This window comes from Ochotona princeps, chromosome 4, assembly GCF_030435755.1.
Source record: "Ochotona princeps isolate mOchPri1 chromosome 4, mOchPri1.hap1, whole genome shotgun sequence".
NCBI classification, from domain to species: domain Eukaryota; kingdom Metazoa; phylum Chordata; class Mammalia; order Lagomorpha; family Ochotonidae; genus Ochotona; species Ochotona princeps.
Window position 1 is genome coordinate 72,606,291 of NC_080835.1, and position 23,368 is coordinate 72,629,658.

The 23,368-nt window shown below is 41.4% G+C and overlaps 1 protein-coding gene across 7 annotated transcripts in view; it reads left to right on the forward strand.

Annotated features, from left to right (window-relative positions):
* Positions 1–23,368, forward strand: part of SIK3 (SIK family kinase 3) — a 223,977-nt gene that overhangs the window by 150,803 nt on the left and 49,806 nt on the right. For all 7 annotated transcript variants that reach the window (XM_058663873.1, XM_058663872.1, XM_058663875.1 and 4 more), the window contains exons 5-6: positions 19,853–19,977; positions 20,524–20,647. In XM_058663873.1, coding sequence (XP_058519856.1) covers positions 19,853–19,977; positions 20,524–20,647 — 249 coding nt within the window. The remainder of the gene's footprint in view (positions 1–19,852; positions 19,978–20,523; positions 20,648–23,368) is intronic.

Here is a 23,368-nt window from a genome sequence, read left to right on the forward strand (position 1 = left end):
GTGAGGCTTTGAGATTTTATTTTGGTTCCAATGGGAAGCCACTCTGGGGAAGCATGAGTTGCAAGAAAGTGGTGACAAATGCAAGAGAAGTTTTAAGAGCAGATAACCAGTTAGCCCTCTGGACCCGCAGAAGGAGACAGTCAGAGGATTTAAAACTAGAGAAATTAGGTTTTCTTATTGATATTAAGCTATTGAAGAAAAATGGTACTATCTTATTTTTAAGTGGTTGATGTGTTGCTGTTTAGAAATAATTTTGGTTCTTATCCCCAAAGATTAAATACAGACTTTCTGCATTTAAAAAGATTGCCCAAGGAAAAAACATGTAGCTGGCTTATTCCCTAAAAGAAAAGTTCTTTCAAATACTGAGAACTTATGAGAATGTTTTAAAAATTGTGGAAACTTTTTTTAACCCAAGGAAGTTGGAAACTTTTCTCTTTAAATGTCGACTCCCAGAATGGTCTCCATGAGATAGTTTCCACTCCTGTGTTATTGTTTTAGTTGGCAATGCATGGACAGTAAAGATCTGAAGTGCAACTACAGAAAAGCCAATATTTTGGAAAGAGTTTTGCGGTGCATAGATTTAAGGTACTATGGAAAATTTTGACTTTAATGCAATGAGAACTAGGCTATTTCATTTTTGTTAAAGTAAGTAATCAAAACATTTTCCTAAACCATTGACCTGTTACACTCATTATAAATATATTAAGATACTATCATGTAAGGAAAAAAAAAAAGGAATGTTGGAAACCTTTATCTCTGAGACTCCTCCTATAATATGGTAATTGAGACTATTCATGACTGGTTGCAGGAAAGTAGTTATGCAAAATTCACTAAAATTTTTTTAGTATTTATTTTTATTGGAAATCGGATTTACAGAGAAGGAGAGACAGAGAGAAAGATCTTTCATCTACCAGTTCACTCCCCAAGTAGACACAACAGCCAAAGCTGAGCCAGTTCGAAATGAGATGCCAATCCGAAGTCAGGAGCTTCTTCTAGAAGTCCCACATGGGTGTGGACCCTAAGGTTTTGGGCCGTCGTTGACTGCTTTCCCAGGCCACAGGCAGGGAGCTGGATGATAAACGGAGCACCCAGGAGGACACAAACCAACACCCATATGGGGTCCTGGCACGTGCAAGACAATGATTTAGCCACTAGGCCATCATGCCAGACCCAAAACTGATTAACACAACTTTTATTTAATGATCCTTACACTCCTTATTTGGTCTTGCTGGCTAACAAAGAGTCAGAGGCTGCTGTGGTTCCCTTGCATTCAGGTCATCTCAGAGTCTAGGAATTTTAATGGCTCACTCTGTGTTCTCACTCTGAAGTGTCACATGATCCCCAACTAGAAGCCACTAAACAAAACTTCATGTATTTTGACCTTTGAGGAAATAAAATTTGAAAAATCATCTCTTCAAATCTTTTTCCTAAAACGGGAGCTTTACAAATGAAAAATTAATGTAGCTTTATTCAAAAGGCTTTTCAAGGATATAGCTGATTGATTTTTATATGAAAAAATGCTGGAGTTCTAATATTTTTCAGCCATGGTCCTGGGCCGTAAGTGAGGTCTTACTGATAGTGGAAAGCGATTGCATCCTGCTAAGATCAAGAACAGTGTCCTTGGTTGGTGCGGCTAGCTCAGTCACAGTATCTTTGCTGTCAATACAGAATCTCTGCCTCTCAGATTTTTCCACTGTGATTTCCCTAGCAGCAGAGTGGAATGAATTCATGCAGGGTGGGTGGGGCAGATGGGGGGTTGATTCATTACATAGTCCAAAATGGCCCACTTTTAACACTTTTCTAATCACATGCTTTAAGACACATTTGTGTTCTGTTCAGTGTTATGTCTGTATTTGTTTTAATATTAAGATTGTTTTTATAAAGGTTGATGTTCCAGGAAGATGCACTCTGTTTAGCCAGTAGTTTCACATAACTCTTGGCACACTGAAGCATTATGCCTGAAGTTATGTGAACATATGCCAGCTTGAGAAGCTGAGAATAAGGAGTTTTTCTTCTCTAACCATAGGCTGCTGTTCCACAAACTTCTGGTTTGCATCCATTGACTTCTCTATTACTTTTCCTCAACCTTAAAGTTTTCCACATCAGTAGAAATGAATTGCAAAATCAGTTATTTTGTAGATAGTTTGCAAAAGATGGGATTAACAACAGAAAAGGAAGGGAAGGGGTGAACATTTGTCGTAGTGGTTAAGATGCTTTTGTCACAGGAAGGACTTCCTGACTTTGATACCTCTGGCTCCTGGTTTCTGGCTCCAACTTTCTGCTGATGCAGACCCTGGGAAGTAGTGATGATGGCTCAAATAGTTGGGTTCCTGCCACCCTGGATTGAGTTCCCAGATACCAGCTTTGGCTCAGTGGCAGTTAGGGAATCAACAGAAGGAAGGGAGTATTTCTCTCTCTTTCTCTCTCTCTCTTTCTCTATTTCTTTCTCTCTCTCTTTCTCTGTTTCTCTCTCTCCCCCATCCCTGTCTCTCCTTTCCTTCTCTCTGCCTCCCGAGTAAATAGATACTTTTAAAAAGAGAGAAAGAGAAAAGAGAGAAGCAGAGGGCAGAATGGAAATGGAAACTTTGCTTTGCGGCGTTAGGCAATAGGCATGCAGCCATAGGAAAGGACCCCTGGGAACCTGCCTCCCGCACCTATGGGAAGAAGGCAGCTGAACTGAATTGCATGGAGGGGAGTGGATGCATGAGCTTTCCACCTGCCATTATGTCACAAACATTCAGACTGCTCTTTGTCTCAGGACCACTCTGGACACAGCTTAATAAAATGTGGGTTGACCAGTATGTAAGGTGATATAATGACAATTAGCTTGATTTTGTTGTCCTACAATGTAGATGTGTATCGGAGTATCACATTGTGTCCATAAATATGTATACTTTTCTCAGTTAAAATAGAAACAGTGTGGATAATTGATGAATAAAGTAAAAATTGCATCTCAAATAATATCTGGAACAAAGGAAAATGAATTTCTCAACTTCTTACTGAAGCTGCAGAAAATGGCAAGTTTTTTTTTTTTAAAGATTTATTTACTTTTATTAGAAAGTCAGATATACAGAGGAGGAGGGACAGGGAGGAAAATCTCTGTCCGTTGATTCACTCCCCAAGTGGCCGCAATGGCTGGAGCTGAGCTGATCTGAAGTCGGGAGCTTCTCCCAGGTCTCCCACATGGGTGCAAGGTCCCAAGGCTTTTAAAGGGCTGTCTTCGACTGCTTTCCCAGGCCACAAACAGGGAGCTGGATGGGAATCGGGGTGGCCAGAATTAGAACTGTTGGCCATATGGGATCACGGTGTGTGCAAGGTGTGGACTTTTGCCGTTGGGCTACTGAACTGGGCCCAAAAATGACAGTTTTTTTTTTTTAAAGTCTCAGGCAAACAAGGGATGATTGATGGAATTTAGTTACTCTTACCTGTCTTTTCTGATTTAAGATGCTTATAAAAGAGGACTGTTTGTCCATTTAGAGTGTTGTTTGAATCTTATTAGTAGGTATAGAAAGTGTGAAAATGTTTTTCCTAAGACCTTGATTCCCTATATTCTTTTTTCTTAAGCTGCTCATTGAAAAATTGCTGTTGGGGAGGGATGGACAAATTACCAAGTGTTTTTCTTCACTTTGAAAAAGTCTTCCCTGTGTTGTGACCAGAAATTTAAAAATTAAAGGGTTGTCAAAAGGAATGAGGCTTATTACTTTAGTAGGTTCTCAGTAAGTAGCAAATATTGTTTGAATCTCCTCTAGTTCACAATCTGGTTCTCATTTTTATGGATCGTGAATATAATCTTAAAGAGAGTGACTATAATGTTTTTAAATGTTAATGCCAAAAAAAATGTTAATGCCAAACTGAAACAAAACTAATTTGCTACAGTAGAAGGCATAGTTTTCTTTAAGAAAACAGTCAGATACATATCTTTGGATTTCTTTGCTCAAGCTATGCTTTTTAAAAAATATTTTATTTATTTAAAAGGCAGAGCTGCAGGGGGTAATGGAATGAGGAGAGAGAGAAATAGAGAGAGATCTTCAATCTGCTGAAATTACTGCCCATATGGCTATAAAAGTTAGGGTTGGGCCAGACCAAAACCAAGAATCAAGGGCCCCATGCTAGTTTCTCACATGGGTGCACAAGTTCAAACACTTGGGCCGTATTCCAATGCTTTATCCCAGCCATTAGCAGGAAGCTGGATTGAAAGTAAAGGAGCCAGTGGCTTTTTCCAATATGAATAGGATATATAAACTTGAAATTAATGCTTTTCTTAATACCATGTAATTAAAAATTGTGAATCACGTGTAAAATGGGAAAATATGAGTCTGTCATGAAATTCACAAAGGTTTTTCAAATCAGTCCTAAAATAACATACTAATGTTAAAAAAACCTTTTTTTTGTAAACTCTAAGTCACTTTATCATAAATCATGGAAAATGACAAAATTATTTTAAAAATTTCTTTATTAGGTTTTTCAGAATCTGCATTGGTTTTTAAAATTTGAATTTGAAGGGAAGAGGGGCAGAGTGAGAGCTCTTCTAATTGCTTGTTTACTCCCCCAAAAGCCCTTGATAGCCAGGGCTGGATCAGGCCCAAACCAGGAGCCCACAACACTATCTAGGTCTGCCATGTGAGTGGTGGGGACCACCAAGTACTTCAGCTCTCATCGCTGCCTCCCAGGCTAGGCAGTAATAGAAAGCTGAATCGGAGGCAGAGTCACTGGAGTTGAACAGGACACTCTGATAATGGAATGCCAGCATATCCCAAGAGACAACTTAACACAGTGCCAGGCACCCACTGCCTGATTCATTCCGCTGAAAGGAGTTGGTGAGTCACATAAGTGGGAATACTGAAAAGTGGGAAATGCAGTTAAAGTTCTCGCTGTATTCCACTGCTAGTATAACTTCGGTTTTCTTTCTCATACTGAAAGATTGAGCTCCCGATAGAATCTTTCTGTTATATGCCAGTTGCCCCTGAACTTGCCTTAAAATCTATAGGATGATTTTAATTAGGTAGTTAAATGTGCAATTGTTTCATATGTTTCTCTTCTACTTGCATCAGTACACTCCTTGAGGAATAGTAGTGTGTCTGTCTTGTTCACCTTGTACTGACACACATTGGGATCCATTGGAAATTTAGGGAGCACCTACTCATGTTACATTTGCTGATTAGTTTAGAGATGATTTGTTTTTTGGGTGTATGCTCCCCCCCCCTTTTTTTTTTAAGATTTATTTATTTTTATTGGAAAGATATACAGAGAGAAGGAGAGGCAGAGAGGAAGATCTTCCATCTGCTGATTCACTCCCTAAGTGCTCGCAGTGGACAGAGCTGCGCCTATCTGAAGCCAGGAGCCAGGAGCTTCATCCAGGTCATCCATGTGAGTGCAGTGTCTCAAGGCTTTGGGCTGTCCTTGTCTGCTTTCAAAGGCCACAGGCAGGGAGCTGGATGGGAAGTGGAGCAGCTGGGATAAAAACTGGTGCCAATATGGGATCCAAGTGTGTGCAAGGTGGGGACTGTAGCCACTAGGCTACTGTGCCAGGCCTGCCTGCTCCCATTTTAATTATGTTCATTCTGTTGGTCTTGATTTAAACAAATATTTTCATAACTACTTTTAATTCTAGGTATAAGTAACATAGAGGTCCTTAAATAATAGTTTACATTGGCCTTTCTCCAAAAGTAGACTTTTTCTTATTAGACCATATGCATTTTTAATTTGGAAAATACTGTTATTTTGCCCATATACTGTATTTCTAATTAGTATCTTAGAGTCTTTTGAGAACTTAAGGGAATTTTGATTCATTGCATTCTGTAAAAATCATGGTAAAATTGTTTAGCATGTTTACTGATCAATATTAAAAACAAACCTATTGGGGCCAGCATTGTGGTGTGGTTAGTAAAGCTGCCTGAGTTGCTGCCATCCCAAAAGGGCACCGATTTTAGTCCTGGATGCCCCACTTCTTTTTTTTTTTTTTTAAGATTTTTTTTTTTGGAAAGCCAGATATATAGAGAGAAGGAGATGCAGAGAGAAAGATCTTCCGCCCACTGGTTTACTCCTCAAGTGGCCGTAATGGCCAGAGCTGAGCTGATCCCAAGCCAGGAGCCAGGAAGCTTCTTCTGAGTCTCCTACATGGGTGCAGAGTCCCAAGGCCTTGGGCCATCCTCTGCTGCTTTTTCATGCCACCAGCAGGGAGGCAGATGGGAAATAGAGCAGCTGGGATACAAACTAGCACCCATATAGGATTCTGGCCCATGCAAAGCAAGGATTTAGCCACTAAAGGCTGTTGAGTTGGGCTTGCCCCACTTCTAAACCAGCTCCCTGCTGATGGCCTGAGAAAGGCAGAGGAGAATTGCCCAAGTGTTGGGCCCCTGTGACCCATGGTGGAGATCTGGAAGAAGCTCCTGGTTCATGGCCTCAGTCTGGCCCAACACTGGCCATTGCAGCTATCTGGGAGTGAACCAGTGCATGAAAGATCTCTTTCTCTCTCCTCATCTCTGCAATTCTGACTGAAAATAAATAACTAAATGTTAAAAAAAATAAAACCACAAAACACTTTACCTAATTAAATGGTTGACAGGTTTTTGTTGCTGTGGTCCTAATTGATACAGTTAGTATTCAGTTGGGGCTGGTGCTGTGGGCTTGTAGGCTAAGCCTACACCTGCAGTGCCAGCATTCCATATAGATGCCAGTTCATGTCATGCCTGCTGCACTGCTGATCTAACTCCCTGCTAATGGCCTGGAAAGGCAGCAGAGGAGGTCCCAAATCCTTGGGGCCCTACACCCACTTGAGAAACCAGGAAGAAGCACCATTTTCTTAGCTTCAGATGAGCCTAGTTTTGTCTGTTGTGGCCATTAGGTAGTGAACCATCAGATGAAAGACCTCTCTCTGCTGTTCTTTTCTCTGTAACTCTGCCTTTCAAGTAAAAATAAAATCTTTTTTAAAAAGTAGTGCTTATTTTTCAAGAATTTCGATGAGGGGCTGACATAGGTGGCTCAGCTATTTGAGCTGCTGCCTGTAATGCTGGCATCTCAGGTTGGAATGCCAGTTTGTGTCCCTGCTTAACTTCCCATTTAGTGTCTTGTTAATTTGCCCTGGAAAGCAGAAGATGGCTCAAACACTTGGGCCTCTGCCACTCACATTGGACATCCCCGTGGAATTCCTTCTGACTTTTGCCTAACCCAGTCCCTGTCATTTTGGCAGTTTGGGGAATGAACCAACAGATGAAACATATCTCTTCATCAACTTTTTTCTCTCTCTCTTACTCTTCCTTTAAGATAAAATAAATGTAAAACAAATAAATAAATTCAGGTCAGTGATCCTACATGAAAAGGTATTTTAACGGTAAGGTGTAAAATAACTCAATGGAAATGGCATTCTAATGCAGGTACAAATCTGTCTCTTCCCCGTCCCCAAAGAAGCATATTACTTGACTTATTTTTCTTCATAAAGGAATTTTTCTTTGTGTATGTATGCGTAGGCTGTGAGTCAGTAAGTTTTGGCATTACTTGTTTTTTAAGTCCTGGTCAGAAAGTTCAGCCAGGGGTTGGAGAGATTGCTAAATACTCAGGACTTCCCAAAACCTTTTTTTTTTTTTTAAGACTGGACTAATTCTGTCACTCCTGAGAAGTTTGAAATTCATCTCTCCTGTCTGCCAAAATTCTGAGATCCACACAGTTGACTGTTACTCAATTTCAGATAAAGCCTTTGAGTCACATGACTGCTAGAACATTGGCTAAGAAAGGTAGAATTAGTTCCTTATCTGTGTCATGTTCCATTGTAACAATTGATGTTGCAGTCTGAATGCTATTTGTGTACTGTCTTTACAGTAATGTTGATCTTTGGTTCTAGCTAGAACATCTAACAGCTCACCCCCTAACTCCTTGCATTTGTAAAAGTCCATTGTGAAATAACCGATGGTCAAAATTGTATCTGTTCTAATCTTCTCTGATTGCAGTTTGCAGCATTGGGATTGTGAACCCTCAGAAGCTTTCTGGTTTGGGAAAATGAAAGAGCTGTGTTTTCTGCTGAGGGGTTCATTTCAGAATCCTACCTTGCCACTTGACTTTTGCTCTCAGCTCCCGGCTTCCAAGCTGTTGACTTAGCAAGGAAAAGAAGCCGCAGATCCCCTTAGCATGGTTGGCTGCCAGTTGCAGTTAGACTGCCTGATGGACACTGAGCACGCTGGAGCTGGCCGAGGCTTGTGCCTAGTCTGTTTACATCTGCTTTGGATCATTCTTTGGTCAGCCAAAATGAAGTCAGGGGTATTTCTCTGAAGCGGTGGACCGAATAAGAGAATTCCTTGGTAGCAGCTGTCCCAACTCTTACATCAGTGCTGCCCATTCCTTATTCTTTCTCCTTGGCCCCTTCTTCTGTTTGGTTGCTGGTATAGTCATGTTTAGGAGTACAATATTACTACCTTATAGAGCTTCCAAACTCTTTGGCTTGCCTAGAACAAAGAATTTCAAGTTTTAAAATCAATAATCTCTAGGATTTCAACTGTCCTAGGAAACAGACATATGGTTCAAATTAAAGTGTGCTGCTCTGGATTAGAGAAAGGGATTTAAGTTGCCATTTTAGCTTACAGACAAATGCTAACCAACCAGGGTGTTGGGGACTGGAAAAGAGACTTAGCAAATTATGTTAAGAGCCACTTATTTTTTTTTTATAAAGATTTATTCAGTTTATTACAAAGTCAGATATACAGAGAGGAAGAGAGAGAGAGGGGAAGATCTTCCGTCCGATGTTTCACTCCCCAAGTGAGCCGCAACAGGCCGGTGCGCGCCGATCCGAAACCGGGAACCTGGAACCTCCTCCGGGTCTCCCACGTGGGTGCAGGGTCCCAATGCATTGGGCCGTCCTCGACTGCTTTCCCGGGCTACAAGCAGGGAGCTGGATAGGAAGTGGAGCTGCCGGGATTAGAACCGGCGCCCATATGGGATCCCGGTGCTTTCAAGGCGAGGACTTTAGCCGCTAGGCCACGCCGCCGGGCCCAAGAGCCACTTATAAATGGAGAAATAAATGACTGTAGGCCACATGAAGAGAACAGCTCCACCCATCTGGCTTCTGCTGTGTGGGTTTGAGTGTCCTTGTAACCAGTTTCTTGTGTGGTTTCTCCTTCCACCCCCGCCCTGTAACTCTTTAGAATACTTGTCATTTAGTTTTTATTCATTTGTTTTTGTTTATTTGAAAGGCAGAGGCAGAGATCTTCCATCCACTGGCTCACTTCCCCAGTGTCCACAATAGCTAGGGTTAGACTAAGAGCCAGAACTTAATTCAGGTCTCCCACCTGAGTGACAAGGACTCAGCTACTTGAAGCATCCTCACCTGCTGCCACTCAGAGTGTGCCCTGGCAGAAAGATGGATTGAGACTGGAGTCAGGACGTGAACACAGCAACTATAATATGCTTTTAAAACATGGTTGGGTTTTAGGTGTTTTTTTTTTAAGATTTATTTTTGTTGAAAAGGCAGATTTTTTAAAAATAATAATAATATCATGTAATACAATATAATTAATGAATAAATGAATATTAAAATAATAATAATAATAGGGCTCGGCAGCGCCTTGATCCCATACGGCCGCCGGTTCTAATCCCGGCAGCTCCACTTCCTCTCTGTCTCTCCTCCTCTCGGTGGATCTGACTTTGTAATAAAAATAAATAAATTTTTAAAATTTATTTAATATTTTTAATTCATTAATTACATGGTATTATGTAACAGCCAAATAAATAAATCTTTAAAAAATAATAATAATAGGGCCCGGCAGCGTGGCCTAGTGGCTAAGGTCCTCGCCTTGATCCCATAGGGCCGCTGGTTCTTTTTATTTTTTAATTATTTATTATTTTACTTCATTAATTACATTGTATTATGTGACACAGTTACATAGGTACTTGGGTTCTCCCCACCCCTCCCCAAACCCTCCCACCATGGTGGATTCCTCCACCTTGTTGCATAACCACAGCTCAAGTTCAGTTGTTAGATATACTGAGAGGAGGAGAGACAGAGAGGAAGTGGAGCTGCCGGGATTGGAACCAGCGGCCATATGGGATCAAGGCGAGGACCTTAGCCACTAGACCACGCTGCTTTGCCCGAACTATGGAATATTTTAAAAAGAGATTAGTTTTGCTATAGCCAAATAGATGCACACTGTTAACAATTTACACCTTGTAGCCTTTTCAAAACAATCAGCCCCATGCAGAAACCTTGGTGATTTCCTGGAGACTTCAAAAAGTTCAGGCCAAATGGAATTAAAAGGTGCGTTCGTTTTAATGATAAGAAATTACGATCCATGCATTATTTTCATAATGTACATTGACTGTAAGGATTTGAAGACGCCCATCCAAAAACAAGCGGATGATAGTTTGAAGTTTGCGGTGCGGATGCCTGGCAGACATTCCAAGAGAGATGTAAAGAGAGGACCTTCTGTGAATGTGCAAGAGCTGGAGTCACTGAAGGCCTGGCCGCAGTGTCTCATGCTCTGTTGTCGCTTGGAACGTTGCAGTGTCTTTTTCTTCCCACAGGAGAGCTAATGACTTACCCTGTGCCTGCAACGGTTATGGCACTCTGTTTTTGTAAAAGTATAAAAACCCTCACTTTGTCTCAGTGTGCCATCCTGTGAGACAACGGCCACCCTGCTACAATAATAAAAACTCAGTTCTGCGTGAAAAAAAAGAAAAGGCAGATTTGCAGAGAGGAGAGCCAGAGAGAAAAATATTCCATCTGCTGGTTCACTTCTGAAATGATCACAACCACTTGGGAGCTGAGCCAGCCAATCTGAACCTAGGAGCCAGGAGCTTCTTCTAAGTCTCCCACACAGATGCACAGTTCTAAGGCTTTGGGCCATCCTTTACTGCCTTCCCAGGCCACAAGCTGGGAGCTGAATGGGAAGTGGAGCAGCTGAGACATGAGCCTGTGCTTACATGGGATGCTGGCACTTTCACGGGGAACCATTGCGTCAGCCCTTTAAAAATACTGAATACCTGTCCCAGGATGTTCATCATGTAGATGTTAAATCTGTAGGTAATAAAACTTTGCCATTGATAATAAATAAAGAGTAAAAGATATAAAGTATTTGTGTTAGTGTTAATACCTGAAAACTATTTAAAAATCATGACTTCTCAGTATTGTAGATCTTATTCTGTAGGACAATGTTTTAAAGTCTAAATTTAAGCTTTAATTGTGAGGCAGGTGTTATGGCTTAGTGGATTAAGCCACCGTTTTATTCACACACAATCCAGTATCAGAGTACCAGATACGTACCAGCTCCTCGGCTTCTGATCCGGCTTCTGGCTTAGATGCTTAGGAAGGCCCAAGTGCTTGTGATCTTGCCACCCTTGTGTGAGGCCAGGGTGATTTTCTGTCTCATGGTTTCTACTCTGCCCAGGTTCATCAGCTTCTCTGGGCATTTGAAAAAGCAGCTTGCAAATAAAGTATCTTTCTCCCTGGTTTCTGTGTCAGTTTGACACGTATATAACGGTTATCTTGTGGTTATAATTTTTACTCTTTCTGTTTTTGTCTCAGTCACCATTTAAAACCTGTATTCTTAAATAAGCTCACAGCATTTTGCTGTTTCAAGTTTTATGAGTTTTTTTGCTTCCTTATTTTTTTGCCCCTTGAAGAGGCAGAGCTGGATCAGAGGACTTTCATCTATTGATGAGTGTTCACAGGGACCAGAAGTAGGCCAGGCCAAGCTGGAACCAGGAACATCAGATCAGTTCTCCCTCATGGGTGATAGGAATCCAGTTCCTTGAGCCATCATTACCTGCTGCCTCCCAAGGTCTACATTAGCTTGTAGGAGGTATTAGTGTGGAGGTATAATAACTCAAGCCCATGCACTCTGCTCTCCCCTCCACTAGGCCAAATGCCTACCCTACGCGTAGGTTTTAAAGAAGTATAGGGGTTGATATTTGACTTAATGGGGAATATGCTGCTTGTGATAGCAACAGTTCGTGTTGGAGTACTTAGATTTGAACCGAACCCAGCTTCCAATTGGAGCTTCCTACTAAACCACACCCTGGAAGGCGGCAGGTGATGTCTCAAATATTTGGGTCCCTGCCACCTGCACAGGAGACCTGGATTCAGTTTCGGGTTCCTGGCTTTGACCCGGCCTAGTTCTAGCGTTGCGGGTATTTGGGAATTGTGCCAGTGGTTGGGAGAGCTCTCTCTATGACTCTGCCTTTCAAATAAAATGAAAGTTCTCAAGTCCTCAAGTTTCAAGTTTTGTATACTTTTCGAAACTATGTAAGCAGAGCAAAGGATTGACTGTTGATAGCAAAATGAAAGATTAAGTAGATTTTTGTAACCCAAAGAATTTGAAAGCTATAGTAAAAATAATTATGAGACGTCTGTTCATTGAAATTTAAGCATAAACATAAATAAGCTGAATATGCAGTGTGGACATGAACTTCGAGGACTCCAAGGTTAGCGTTATAGATTGTATTTAATTCTTACTGATTTTTTAAAGAGTTTATTTTATTTGAAGGAGAAAGATTTTCCATACACTGGTTCACTCCCAGATAGCTGTAATAGCCAGGATTGGGCCAGATTGAAACAAGGAGCCAGGAGCCTTTTCTGGGTCTCCCATGGGTGTCAGGGACCCAGTCTCTTGGTCATCTTCCACTCCTTTCCTAGGGCATTAGCACAGAGTTGGATCAGAAGTGGAGCAGCCACAACAAGGACCCATACCCATATGGGATGCTGATGTCACAAGTGGCTGCGACTTTACCCACTACACCACAGCCTTAGCACATAATTCTTACTAATTTTTAGAAGCCTTATAAACTTTGAACTGTGCTTTGCCAGACATAAAGCAAAAATAATGCTTGTCTCAATCAGTTAATAAATACAAGGTGCTAGACTGTAGCACTTGAAAGAAAGTCCTTTAAAACTACCTTTTAAATTGTATCCCTCATAATTTAAGTTGTTGAACTAATGGAAAACTATTGTAGTGGGAGAGATGAGTCAAGGACAATGTGATCCTTGATCATCTCAGGATACCAGCTCCCTCCTGCAGGAGCCGCTCAACTAATAATCTCAGTTTCTTATTTATTGATTGTCCTCAAGCTTGGAAAACAAGTACTTTTTTCTCAGATGATTCATTTTAAATGGTTTAGCGTGGATCTGGATTATGTTTGTGGTTCATTGCTGTGACTTAGGCACTTTTTATTACTTTTTTGTAATGTTTATTTTCATCTGCTTGAAAGGCAGAGTTAAAGAGAGAGATTGTCCATTTGCCATTGTATTTTGCAAATCCCTGCAAGAGCTGAGTTGGTCCAGCCTGAAACCAAGAGCCCTGGACTTGGGCGGCAGGGTCTCAAGTACTTGCGCTGTTATTTGCTGTTTCCTAGAATGCACGAGCAGGAAGCTGAATCCAAAGCACAGTGATGCCCTCCTGTGTGGAATGCAGGTGTCCTGAGTATTGGCCTAACTTACTGCCGCAATGGCTATTTTAGCCAGCTTTTTTAAATATACAAACTTTCGGAGGGGTGAATTATACTAATTTTTGTTATGAGATTATCTCTCCCAAGTTGGGTCATTTTTCTGTTGTGTTTACATGTAGATGATTTAAGCCAACCAGAATCTTAGTATGCTATTCCATATGTACCTGTTCCCTATGCACCCTGCCCTTACTACCACATATCCCAACATTGCCCTAGTGCTTCCCAAAACTTCCAACAAGCCCCAAATAGAGTATTTTGTGTTTCTGTTTGTTCTAGTTTTTCCTTCCACTTCCCTTACAATGTGTAGCAAAATTCAAACAACTAAAAGAATAAAGAGGAGCTATTCCCCTATCCCAGTTATCCAGTCTCTGAAGTTGGATTGAAAGGGATTGTTACTAATTTGGGTTTCTCCTGCAGGGATGTAAATTTTTTAGGAAATGTTCTTGCTAAATGAACAGTGACCTGACCAGAATTTTATCTTACAAGATGTAGAGCAGTAGTGAAAATGAATGTGAAATACTGTTAAAAGAGCCACTAGTAGGGAAGACAAACAGCAGTGATGCACTTTCAGTGAAACTTTCAGTTCATAATATGTATATGGAAACTGAGCCTGACCCAGATCATGTTAAGCTCAGTGTGGTATTGTGGCACAGTGAGTTCAGCTGGTGCGCTTGTGTGCCAGTGTGCCAGTTCAGCTGATGCTTGTGATGCCAGCATTCCATATCAGAGTACCAGTTTGAGTCCATGCTGCTTCCCAATCTGGCTCTTTGGCGCACAAGTTGCTGCCGCCCATGTGGGAGGGAGACCCAGACAGAGTTTCTGGTTTCTGGCTTCCACCTAACTGAGCCCTGGCTGTCGTACCCATCAAAGAAGGGAACAAGTGGATTGAATCTGTCTCTCGTCTCTTCCTTTCTCTCTGTCACTTTGCCTTTTGAAAAGGGAAATATCCTCGCCTTGAAAGCCCCGGGATCCCATATGGGTGCCGGTTCTAATCCCGGCAGCTCCACTTCCCATCCAGCTCCCTGCTTGTGGCCTGGGAAAGCAGGAGAGGACGGCCCAAAGCATTGGGACCCTGCACCCACGTGGGAGACCTGGAAGAGGTTCCTGGTCCCGGCATCGGTTTGGCGCGTACCAGCCCGTTGCGGCTCACTTGGGGAGTGAATCATCGGATGGAAGATCTTCCTCTCTGTCTCTCCTCCTCTCTGTATATCCGGCTTTTCAGTAATAATAAAATCTTTAAAAAAAAAAAAAGAAAAGGGAAATAAATCTTTTTTAAAAGACTAAGCCTGGGGCCCAGCGCACTATCCTAATGTCTACAGTCCTTGCCAGACACAAGCCAGGATCCCATATGTTTGCCAGTTGTAATCCCAATGGCCCCACTTCCCATCCAGCTCCTTGCTTGTAGCCTGAGAAAGCAGTCGAAGATGGCCCAGGGCCTTGGAACCCTACACCCTTGTGGGAGACCCGAAAGAGGCTCCTGGCTTCGGATTGGCTCAGCTCCAGCCTTGCGGGCACTTGGGGAGTGAATCATTGGACAGAAGATATTCCTCTCTGTCTCTCCTGCTCTCTGTATATCTGATTTTACAATAAAATTAAATAAATCTTAATAATACATAAAAAAGAGTAAGCCAGGACAATTTGTTGTTGAATATTTATGAGATTTTGATTTGGGCCATTGGGCCTAATTCTTGAAGTCAGATATTTGACTGTAATGCCCAGTAGAAGCAGCTGCTTCCCCAGAGTGTACATCTAGCTGTTAAATCATTCATTAACCAGGCTCATTTCTCATAAAAACCTGAGTAGTCAGCCTGCCTCCGTGGCTGAGTCTAGTTTGCTCTGGTGTTCTTTGTGAAGCTTTCCTCTTAGGTGGATGGGTGAACAGGCACGTACTATTAAGTCTGTGCCTTCTCCTTCTTGCTAGAATGGAAAGGTTACTGCTCATAGGCGGAGCATGCAGAGTTCAAAATGAGCAGTTGCCTGCAAATTTTAAAGTGCTGTTGGGAAAATTTAAAATCATATGGTTTAGGGCCCGACACAGTAGCCTAGCGGCTAAAGTCCTCACCTTGAATGTGCCAGGATCTCATATGGGTGCCGGTTCTAATCCCTGTGGGCCTCCTTCGCATCCAGCTCCCTGCTTGTGGCTTGGGAAAGCAGTCGAGGACAGCCCAAAGCCTTGGGAGCTTGCACCCACGTTGGAGGCCTGGAAGAGGCTCCTGGCTCCTGGCTTCAGATTGGTTCAGCTCTGGCTGTTGAAGCACTTGGAGAGTGAATCATCGGACAAAAGATCTTCCTCTCTGTTTCTCCTCCTTTCTGTATATCTGACTTTTCAAATCTTTAAAAAAAAAAATCAGCTGATTTTAACCATTCCTTATCTTACTATGTTCTCTCTTCAAGATGCAAATAAAAAAGCACCACAGTTCATTCTTTTGGACTTGGCTGTTCAGACACACCAGTGTCAACATCTGTCAGGTAGAACGGAATCCTCTGCATTTCCATCTGCCTTGAGGAAGAAGAAGAAGTCCAGTTATAGAAAATGACTCAGTGAAAGTCTTTGCAGACTAATGGAAAATAATTAAATCTTTCCACATGTTCCCCAAGACATCTGCTTTGCTGAGTCTTATTTAGAGTTTTGTCAGCCCATTCTTATACTTTTAGGGAAAAAAACCTAAACAGTGTTCCATGTGTATACAGACTTAGATGTAAATTACAGTGTTTCAGGTGGTGTTGGTCACTTGATAGAGTTTTAAATCCAGTTTAAATCATAGCCAGTATTTATTTATTTATTTTTAATATTTATGTTATTATTTATTTGAAAGGTGAAGATGCAGGGAAAGATGCAGAATTAGAGAAAGAAATTTTTTTCCATTCAAAGTCGTTTCTTTTTTTTTATTATTAATTACATTGCATTATGTGACACAGTTTTATAGGCTCTGGGATTCCCCCAACCCCTCCCCTTGCCCTCCCCCCATAGTGGATTCCTCCACCTTGTTAGAGTATTGTAGTTCAAATTCAGTCAAGATTCTTTCATTGCAAGCATATACCAAGCATAGAGTCCAGCATCTCATTGTCCAGATAAATTCATCGGTTTCTTGGTGAGACCATCTCTGGTCTGAAGGTAGAGCTGGCAGAATATCATCCTGATCAATTAAAGGCCCTAACATAGCATCAACAACAATTTACAACATTATGGAATTAATTGACACAGTATTCAGTAACCAATATGTTTAAAAAATGCAAGTTCTTAACCACATCCTGTGCCTACTACATTGACATTTCAGTTCTAGTTTATATACAACCAGCTTCTATACACCTCTAAATGGCAATAGGGTACTATTCAGCTGTCTTGTGTCTATTTTCATTTTAGTATTTAGCAGTTTATAATAAAGTGTTGAAGTATAATGTTGCTGAACCTGGCAGTTTTTAGGGTAGCCTAAACTGGCTTATAACTCTAACAAGGCCTTTGTCAACAGTTGAGGTGCAGAACAGTTTTAGGAGGGGTATGCAGAGAAATCTTCAATACCCTAGTGAGGAGTAACTAATCATTTGTGTCCTACCTAGTAAGGTATATGTGAATCCATGCTGTTTCCTGTCTGATTCTAAGCTTTTCTTGTTATTTTCTATTTCTAGTTTTTTGTTTGTTTGTTTGTTTGTTTTGAGGAGGTTCCGGAGCAATCCTGATGGTCATTGCAAGAGAGGGTGGGGACCCAAAGTTGGAGTCAAGCAAGGACCAGAGAAAGCTCCTCTCCCTAGTCCCAAAGGAAGTTTACTGTTCTTCTGTTTCTGTGGACCGCTTAGGGCTCCTGTATAGCCAGTATTTATTAAGTACCTACTGTACTACCATTTACATATATACATATGTATATATGTATATACACGTGTACACATATATTCACATATGTATATATTCAGTAGGTACTTAATAAATGTACACATGTATACTTTTATGTATATATATACACATATAATATACATACACACATATATTATACAAAATAATGGAGAGTACACAGAAATTAGGGGACATTTATTACAGGAGATCCAAGAAGGCTTCACAGAAGCAGCATTCGTTTCATTTGATGAATGAGAGTACTTGGTTTCTTGGAACTCTAATGATTCTAATTGTGGCCCTGACCTCCAGGCTCTCTGTGATCAGTAAGTTAATTTTAGATTCTTAGGAGGAATGGTTGGGAGGCGGAGGCTCTAGTAGTAGCTGGCCAGCTGCCATTGCCAGTAGGAGAAGGCTCTAGTAGACAAGAGGTGATGAGAGGACTGGCCCAGTGATTTTATTGCAGTTTAGTGTAATGATCTTTTCTCAAGTCACTGCTATGTATTAAAAACACTGTGTGGAAACCAAGATTATATCAAACGGTGCTCCTTCCATTCACTGGAAGTACAAACACATAATCCAGCAAGTGTAATATAAGGAAGAGTGATAATTGGGATGTAGAGTTATAAACAAGGCACTATGGACACAGAGGAGGAAACCGTTGACAAGGTATTTTCTGTTAGTTAAGGCTTCATACAGGAAGTAATATTTGACCGAGCCTTGAAAATGGGTAATGTTTAAAAATGGACAAGAAAGGAAAAGACATGGCACAGGGAGGAAATTACAAAGAAAGGCATGTAAACACAGGATATGAATAGTGTAATGCTATCATGGCCAGGATAAGTTAGGAAGGTTGGGTGGAGCTGGGTTGTAAAGAACCTTAAATAACAGTGTAAGAGGTTAAGATTATTTTGTAAGCAGAAAGGAGCTGCCAAATGTTTTTGAGCAAGGAGGTAATAGGATCGGAATTGTGTAACATTCACTATGCTGTGATGGCTTAGTGGGAAATGAAATAGGCATAGGGCGTAATCATGGCTTTGGTCTAGCCAAGCAATGAGAAAGATTGAGCTGAGATGGTAGGAATGGAAATAGAAAGGAGATGGATTCAAGGCACACTTGCTAGGGGTACAAGCAGTTAGAGTTTGTTTTACCAGCTTGACATGGGAAATGGTAGGAAGAAAGGAATTAAAAAAAAGTTAACTGCAGTGGTCCTGGTAACAGAGATTGTAATACTGTTGATGAGAATGGGAAGGAACATCACTGGAAAAGGAGATTTGTGCTTGAAAAATCGGTTTATGGTGTGTATTTCCAAGCACGTATTAAACATTCATGCCAGCAACTTCAGGCAGTACTAGGACCAGACACACAGACTTGATTAATTATTTCCAAACAAGTGAGCCCTGAGAAAATACAGAACAAGGAGGGTAGTTCAAATCATAAAAAGTCCTTCTGGAAAAGGTGAAAGGAAAGAAAAGGCAAAGGAGACAGGGTTGTCAGAGGCAGACAAAGCTAGCAAAGGAGGAAAGGATTCCCAAGGGTAGGCAGGTCCTTAGCATTTTGGAATGCTGTAGTTGTAGGGAGTGTGGTTCATAAATAACAGCATTTATCTGTCAGTTACTCTCCATCCTTTGACCTGTCATCCTTGTTCATTTTGTTAACATTCTTCTTATGACTCACCCCCTCCTACCAATTCCTCTTCAAATGTGAGGTGGAAGGAAGATAAAAAAAAAAACAAAACATAAGAGAAAAAGGAAAAGGAGTTAAGTACGAAGGGTTGGAGTTAAAATGCAATCATTCCTGGTTAAAGTTTTTTGAATAGGCTGTCCTAACAATACTGTCACTTTGTCTAATTTTTGAGTGGTCTTAAATATAAGAAGCAAAAATAATATGAAAATCCTGTATTTACCTGAATATACTTAGGTGTATTTTCTGATTATGATGTGGTTTTACTATCAACCATTCAGTTTCATTTTTGTTCTTTTTTTTTTTAAGATTAATTTTTTGTTGGAAAGTCAGATTTACAGAGAGAAAAATTTTACATCCACTGGTTCACTCCTTGAGTAGCCTCAACAGCCGGAGCTGAGCCGATCTGAAACCAGGAGCCCGGAGCTTTTTCCGAGTCTCCCAGGGGGGTACAGAGTACCAAGGCATTGGGCCATCCTCTACTGCTTTGCTAGGACACAAACATGGAGCTGGATGGGGAGGTAGAACAGCCGGGACACAAGCTGACACCCCTATGGGCTCCCAGCCCCATGCAAGGCAGTGATTTAGCCACTAGGGCATCATGCTGGGCCCTATTTTTGTTCTTAAGCTCTAAGTATCACACATCCTAGTGAGCCGTGGTTTAAAAAGAGAATCATGCTATTTTTGCTCATATAAGCCAATCATGTTTACTTTTAATGAAACTGGTATCTTTTGCATACCAATTCATCTGTATCATTTTAATCATTTTTTTCAAGATTAGAAGTCAGCCATTTCTAAACAATCTTTTTTTTTTTTAATTTGAAATTCAAGCTTTATGGTTTGGATCCTTTCCTCTAGGAACTAGAAACCAGAGTTGGCATGATGATAAAATGAATTGTTTCCAATTTACCTTTCTAGATTTTGGCTTCAGTAATCTCTTCACTCCTGGGCAGCTGTTGAAGACCTGGTGTGGCAGCCCCCCCTATGCCGCACCTGAACTCTTTGAAGGAAAGGAATATGATGGGCCCAAAGTGGACATCTGGGTAAGTAACTGCTTTTGCTGATGTTCCAAAGCATTAGTTATCCTTGGCTGATAACACTGCCCTCATCCTTGAAGGCACCTGATGCTGCCTGTAAATTGAGATCATGATCATCTGTTGTTCCAATTCCCAGTAATTTGAACAGAGTCTTTTCTAAGCACTTTTCTTACAGGCTGAGCCATGGGTTTCAAACTCCCCACTTTGCATTTTCACAAGAATCCCCAAGGCCAGTATGGCTGAATGTACTTGACAAGGACCAAAAACTGTTTTTGTTGTTTCCATTTGCTTTTCCCCTGTAGGATGAGTACTGAAAGAAATTTGGTATGTTACCCCCAGTTAATTTGGTATGTTACCCCAGTCTGGAAGCCAATGAAACTGTGAACTATTGTATAAGTGATTGTTCTGGACAGTGCCACATATTATTTCTCAAAAAAACAAGATGAAACCATTTATTCTGTTCCCTTGTGTAAGAATCACCTTCTTTATGTGTCCGTCGCAGTGGCCTCTTCTGGTGTGATTAATTGTTCTTACTCTCTATTTGGGATACAGAGCCTTGGAGTTGTCCTCTATGTGCTTGTGTGTGGTGCCCTGCCATTTGATGGGAGCACATTGCAGAACCTGCGGGCCCGGGTGCTGAGCGGAAAGTTCCGCATCCCGTTTTTTATGTCCACAGGTAAGGCGATTGTCAGTACACAGCTGGGACTGGGTTCATGGAAAGTTAAACATGTAAAAATATCCTAGGAATTTAGTGATCGAGTATAAATGGCGCATTAGCAGCCGTAATACCAGTTTGCTGACCTAGCACCTCCTGAAAGTAATGATGTAGACTTTAGCCCCGCCTGGGTTTGAATTTAGGCTCTGCACATTCCTGCATCTGTCTGAGCCTTAGTTTCCTTGCCAATAAATTAGCTAAATGTTTGTGAAGGCTGTTACCGTAGGGATTAAATTAAATAATGTATGTAAGGAGTCGGGGGGCAATGCAGTGAGTGTTTCTGTTGTATTGCTGTCTTGTTCCTGTCCCCTTTAAAGAATAGTATTTCCATTTACTTTGAATCAGCTATGATGTTGTTCCAAGGATAAAATGGGTTTTGTATCTGAAGTTACTACTTCATTTTTTACTTCTGTACTGTTAATCAGCCAAACTCAAAAATACTTTTTAAGTAAGAAAGCAGTAGAGTTAAAAAATGTAGGGTTTAAAAAAAACCATACCACATACCAGGGAGGTAGGAATTGGGGGGGGGGGCGAGTCTCAGACCCCCACATAATTGTATCATAGAATTCAAAATTTAAAAAATATATATGAAAGAAAAAAATAGATAGCAGATAACTGGAATTTGTAATATTGATCACTGTTTATATGCACATACAATCTCTTACTGAAAGGTACACACACAACACAGCTCCTTTTTCATTTTAAGGGAAAACTTAGGTTCTACAAAGTGTAAGCATAATGACTAATTTTTTTTTTAAGATTTATTTTGTTTTTATTGGAAAGTCAGATGTACAGAGAGGAGGAGAGACAGAGAGGAAGATCTTAAGTCCAATGATTCACTCCCCAAGCAGCTGTAATGGCTAGAGCTAAGCCAATCCAAAGTCAGGAGCCAGGAGCTTCTTCCAGGCCTCCCACGTGAGTGCAAGCTCCCAAGGCTTTGGGCAGTCCTTGACTGCTTTCCCAGGCCACAAGCAGGGAGCTGGAAGGGAAGGAGGCCCACCGGGATTAGAACTGGTGCCCATATGGGATCCCGGCGTGTTCAAGGCGAATACTTTAGCTACCGTTTCAGGCCCACAATTGTATTTTAGATTGAATAGGTAGAACTTGGACTGGATTTCAGTATTCTTAGAATCTGACTTACTAGTATATTGAATAATGATAAATGCAGTGTGAAAAAAATAAATAGGAGAAGTTTAGGATAGTGGTTGGCAGGTGATTTGAAAAGGAATAGGCACAGAGCCCCTCCCTTGAGAAGGTAACATTTTAGCAAGGAAGAACAAGGAAGGTAAGAGTGAGCTGTGCAGTCTGTGGAGTCCCAGCAAAAGGATCCGCAAGTATAGACATATGTAGGGGGAAGTGACTTGATTGCCAACCCAGTGTTCTTATGGTTTTTTTTTTAAGTGAAAAAAGGGTGAAAGCAAGTGGAAGAAGGCCTGTGTGCTAGAAGGGAAGGAATCATGGGCGTAAGAGAAGTGGGGTCAGAGAGGTAAGAGGGAACTTAAATTTCAGCCCCAGTCTGTATAAAATCACTTCAGATGATGAGGCTGGTGTTCTGGCGTAATGGGTTACCCACTGCCTGTGACACCTGCATCCCCAATGAGCGCTGGCTCCACACCCACTGGCTTGCTGCTCATGCACCTGGGATATGGTGGAGGATGACCCAAGTCCTTAGGACCCTACAGCCACGTGCAGTGAAGTGCCTGGCTCTGGCTTCAGGCTGGCCCAGACTGGCTCTTGGGGCCATTTGGGAAGTGAACCGGCAGGTCAAGATTCTCTCTCTCTCTCTCTCTCTTTCGCTCTAACTTAGCTTTCCGAAGAAGTAAAATAATAAATCTTTCAAAAGAATGACATTTGCTCTTATTTTGAATGAAAAGTAAACGATTGGAGGATGTGGGCAGAAGGGTGACATAATTTTACTCTTGTTTTTTTTTTTTCCCAAGTCTTATTAAAATTTTCACACACACAAAGAAGCTGAAAGAATTTCTCAGTGGCTTTTGTTTAATAAAGAGTATTGTGCCTACTGTTTTGCCAGTGTTCTGAAGGCACAGGGGCTGAAGGAAGACGATCAGTCAGTAGAAGGCTTTTATAACCAGCCAGCTGAGCTTGCTGACTGGTTCCGACTAGGATGTGTGGGTGAAAGCACTGAGAAGTAGCAGATGGGGGAGATGCTGCATGCTTTGTGGCAGGACGCTGCTCAAAGCCTCTAAAAACGTCAGTTTATTTAATTGATATTGTCTCAACCCTGGAGATACATACTGTTGTCATCTCCATTGTATAGGTGATAAAACCGAAGCCGGAGAGGTCAAGCAGTTTTTTCAAGATAACACAGCTACTAAGTGGCTGAACTAGAATTTGAAACCAGGTGGTCTGGCTCTGACAGTATCTACTGTTAGAGTCACTGATAAAGGATTACTCTAGGATTTTTGGCCTCAGCAGCTGGAAGGATGGATTTATGGCTGATGAGATGTGGATGAATGAAGAACACTGACATTTTGGAGAGATGTTTTAGCTATGTTAGGTTTGTGATGCCCATGAGACATCTAGATTGAGACACTATATAGGCAGTTGAAATTTGGAGATAATCGGGCTTGGCAGCGTGGCCTAGTGGCTAAGGTCCTCGCCTTGATCCCATATGGCCGCTGGTTCTAATCCCGGCAGCTCCACTTCCTCTCTATCTCTCCT